General features: G+C 46.7%; 1 protein-coding gene across 1 annotated transcript in view; it reads left to right on the top strand.

Annotated features, from left to right (window-relative positions):
* Positions 1-2,995: 2,995 nt before the first annotated feature.
* Positions 2,996-4,076, top strand: part of PRRG4 (proline rich Gla (G-carboxyglutamic acid) 4 (transmembrane)) — a 28,723-nt gene continuing 27,642 nt past the window's right edge. Inside the window, exon 1 of the mRNA XM_012649547.1 lies at positions 2,996-3,098. Within this exon, the coding sequence (XP_012505001.1) occupies positions 2,996-3,098 (103 nt within the window). The remainder of the gene's footprint in view (positions 3,099-4,076) is intronic.

The raw sequence follows: 4,076 nt of genomic DNA, 5'->3' as shown, positions 1-4,076 counted from the left end.
CTGTAGTCCCAGCTACTCAGGAGGCTGAGGCAGAAGGATTGCTTGAGCCCAGGAGTTTGAGGTTGCTGTGAGCTAGGCTGATGCCACGGCACTCTCACTCACCTGGGCAATAGAGTCAGACTCTGGCTCAAAAAAAAAATGGTACAAAATAAGAAAATGAATACAGCAAGTAAATAACAGAAGAAATCAGCAACCCTGGACACTGTAGTTACTGGCTACTGTCTTTTCTCTCTTACCATCTAACCTCAAAACGTCTCCTGAAGTGACTGAAGTTTGTGTGCATACTGCCAAATGCTCTAACATTCTTTAGGACTCAATATTGTAAGGAAACACACAGGGTTGTAATTCACCCCTGAGAAACAGACTTTCATTTCTCTATCCGCCTCTCCTCTCAGTCTGTAAATTGATATTTGATGTAAGCACAAAGCCTCACTTGTTTTGGTCCAAATATCCAGATACGTGGGTGGACTCCTTCTACCAAGGAATGTCATCAAAGTTCACATCTGCTGATTCCATAACATGAGAGACCACTTGCCTCTCCCCAAAACAGTGTGAAGCACTTTTCCCATCTGAAAATAAATTGCTTTCACCCATCGAAAACGTATTGAGCATGAACAACATAGAAGGAACTCTGCTGGGTACTGTGGAGGATGTAAAGATGAATAAGTTAGTCCTTGCCCTTGATAAGACCTTTTACAGACCCACATTCTCAGATATAGATTGTAGCCAGATTAAGTTCTCCTCCAGAATAGAGGCTGTGGTGTTTTCTCCCTATCCCCAGGGCTTAGTGCTATAGGTTGACTGAATGAATAAACAGAAGCATGGGTGTTCTAGTGAAGATGGTTCCTGTTCTTGTGTTCAGTTACAAGAAATTACACTTCTAGCCTCTTCACAGTCTGATTTCAAATGCTTAATTAAGAGGGAGAATGAAGAATCCATAATAGAAACAGGTTAGAGACCACAAGGTAGGCAAATGGAAAGTGAAGAGGAAAAGAGTGGAAGAAGGGAAAAGAAAAAGTATTGTGTAGAAGGAGTCAGTGAAAACAAAAAATTCTGCAGAAAACTTAGGAAGAATTCAGTTGATTCTCAATAATCAGAATAAAATAGACAATAGCCTTAATGGGAAGAAAAAAAGAATTTGGTGAAAATTTAATTAATCAAAGATTAAAAAGGGGGAAAAACGTTTCCTTTGGCCTCCAGCAAACGCCAGGCCACTTTGGCCAAAGCGTGGAATCTTAAATAATGTTCCAAAGAATTTTATTTGGACAAGGAAGAATGTGAACCTCACCTAGCATAGGTCTCTGTTCACTTGCTGCTTTCATTACTTGGGGAATCAGTTCTCAAACTCATTGATCTCACGACCTCTATACATGTTTTAACATTATTGAGAGTCCTAAAGAGCTTTTACTTATGTGAATTACATCTAATGATATCTACCATATAGCATATCAAAACTGAGAAATTTTCAAAATATAATTTCAAATCAAGACAACAAACTGTACTTTTTGTTGTGTTTACACATAGATTTGAGGAAAAGTTCAAGATTCCAAGACAATAATTTATTTGAGAATAATGAGGTTACAGCTATCCTGGTAGATATGAACAAAGATAGCTAATAGAAGTACAGAAGTTTTGAGAACAAATGAATTTTATTAATCTCTAAAAATCCACATAAATCTCTCTAAAATGTACATATTGATACTTTACACCTACTACCACAGAAAATACAAGCAAGTACACACAGGTATTCTTTTAATTAGCAAAGTGATGATGTCATTCATGTCAAATAGCCTCCGGAAATTTCCACTGTACAGTCTTGAGAGAATGAAAGTGAAAAAAGGAAATCATGTGTTGTTATCATAATGGAAATAGTTTCGACCTCATGGACCTCTTGAAAGGATCTTGAGGACATCTCTGGCGGACCACCATTGGAGACCCAACGTAATCCATTGAGTTTAAGGTCATTTTCCATTTCATATTACTAATACAGTGCATTTTCTCTGATAAATACTTTGTTCTCGTGCCCGGACCACCCTTTGAGAACAGCTGGCCGAGGGGTAAGCACAGGACCCCGAGCCTAGTGGAACCCAGAGCGAAAAGTCCCACGCGCGCCGAGACGAGCTGGGCACTGAGAACGGAAACGCTCCCCCGAGTCGCCGAGAGCGCCGGCTCTAGAAGCAAGTCGAGAACCGGCCACCCGCGCCGCCACGGCGGGGCCAGAACTCGCGGCAGGCGGCCGAGTTCGCCCCGGCCCAGGGCAGAGGCCGCGGCGGCCAAGAGAGCGCAGCGCGGACTCCCCGAGACGCCGGCCCACCGCCCTGCCGCCGCAGGTAGGCCGGCCCCCGGGAGGAGGAGCGCGGCCAGGTGCTCCCAGGCGGCCGCCTCCGCCCTTTCCCACAGCTCTGGCGGCGTCTTCCTGGGAGCGACGCAGGAGCTCGCGCCTCCCCCCGATTCCCCGCTGCGGACCCCTGGCTCTTCCTCAGTGTGCGCGCGGGGTCACCCGGCCCTGCGGAGGGCGAGGCCCAGAGCGTCGCCGAGATTATCGAGGGCCTGGCGGCCGCAGGAACCACTCCAGAACGGGACCCCGGCCCGGGGGCGGCTGGAACATGTGCCGGGGGATGCAGGTGCAGGGCCCGGCGGCGGGGCCGCGGCAGGGAGGGGTTACTCCCAGGGGGCCACCTCGGCGGAGGCCACCTAGGCGGATGGGCTCCGTTAGAACGCGAAGCTGAGAGTTGAGCGCGGCGACAGGAGCCCGGTCAACCCCTGGCCGAGTTCTGCGGCGCGGCGTCTGTCCCAGGCGGTCTCAGGGGCCGCCGTCCGGGCGCGCGTCGGGCTCGGGCGACCGAAACCGCGCGCGGGGCGCTTTCGCGCGGCGACAACAGGTCGGTGATTCAGTTCCCACAGCAACTCAAGTGCCCAGCCGGGGGCTTTTCTGATTTTTTCTTTTCTTTTTTTGTTCGTTTGTTTGTTTAGTTTGTTTGACAGTTGCCAGATTATGTTTACGCTTCTGGTTCTACTCAGCCAACTGCCCGTGGTTACCTTCGCGTTTCCTCATTGCACAAGAACTCCGAAGGAGTCTAAGCATGCGGGAGAAGAAGGTAAGCAAGGCTTCAGTTTCCAAGTAAACCCTTCGAGAAGGTGGAGCCACATGTTATAGATCTCAGGTGGGAAAGTGTAATATTTGAAATTACGTGCCCCCATAAATCGTAGAAGCACTAAAATATGCTTTAGTTTAATTTGTGGTTTATTTGGTAAGGTTGTGGTTTTTTATATTCTTTACAATTTATGCTTTATTTATGTGTTTCCTTTGATAAATATAAGACCTGGTTTGTGGTTAACTGGAAAAGCTATTTCGGCTTCTGAAAATCAGTGAGTGACGTTTTTCTAGATCAAGCTGTGTGGTGATTATAATGGGCATAATTGTTCTTCCTGGAAAGATGGACAGGAAGTCCACGTTCTAGTCTGGACTTGCCCCATAACTCTGGGCAGGTACTTAATCCCTTTGGGCTTGACTGTCTTCGGCTGTGCAATGATGGAGGTGGGATGTAAAATGATCACTGAGGTCCTTTTTGACTTTCAAATGTCTGGTTGTCTAGATTGAGGCCGATGGTTGAGAGATTAGGTTTGGGGCTTGCTAATTTAGAATTCCACAGCTTTTAAGTTCCAGGTCATAAACAGATTGGTTCCTGCCTATATTTTAAAAGCCTAACCTAGCAAAACCAGAAAAGAAGAAAAAAATTGCCTATGGTTCTCAGTATCCTTCTATCTGTCTAGTCATTGTGTTTCCCCACCCACTGCCAGAACTTTGGATCTGCTTCCCCACACATTCCTGTCCCTTATCCCTTCTCATCAGATGCTACTCGCAGTTCATTTTCATTTGGGAAGGATCTGTTACACTACTACTCCTAGCTGACTTATTAATGATTAATACAGCTTACTCTGTGTATACAGTGTGTGTGTGTGTGTGTGTGTGTGTGTGTGTGTGTGTGTGTGTGTGTGTGTTTAAGACAGGACACGCCGCTGGTGTAGTGGTATCATGCAAGATTCCCATTCTTGCGACCCGGGTTCGATTCCCC

This window comes from Propithecus coquereli, unplaced genomic scaffold (assembly GCF_000956105.1).
Source record: "Propithecus coquereli isolate 6110/MARCELLA unplaced genomic scaffold, Pcoq_1.0 Scaffold30, whole genome shotgun sequence".
NCBI lineage: Eukaryota > Metazoa > Chordata > Mammalia > Primates > Indriidae > Propithecus > Propithecus coquereli.
This window is presented reverse-complemented; position numbering and strand designations above follow the sequence as displayed.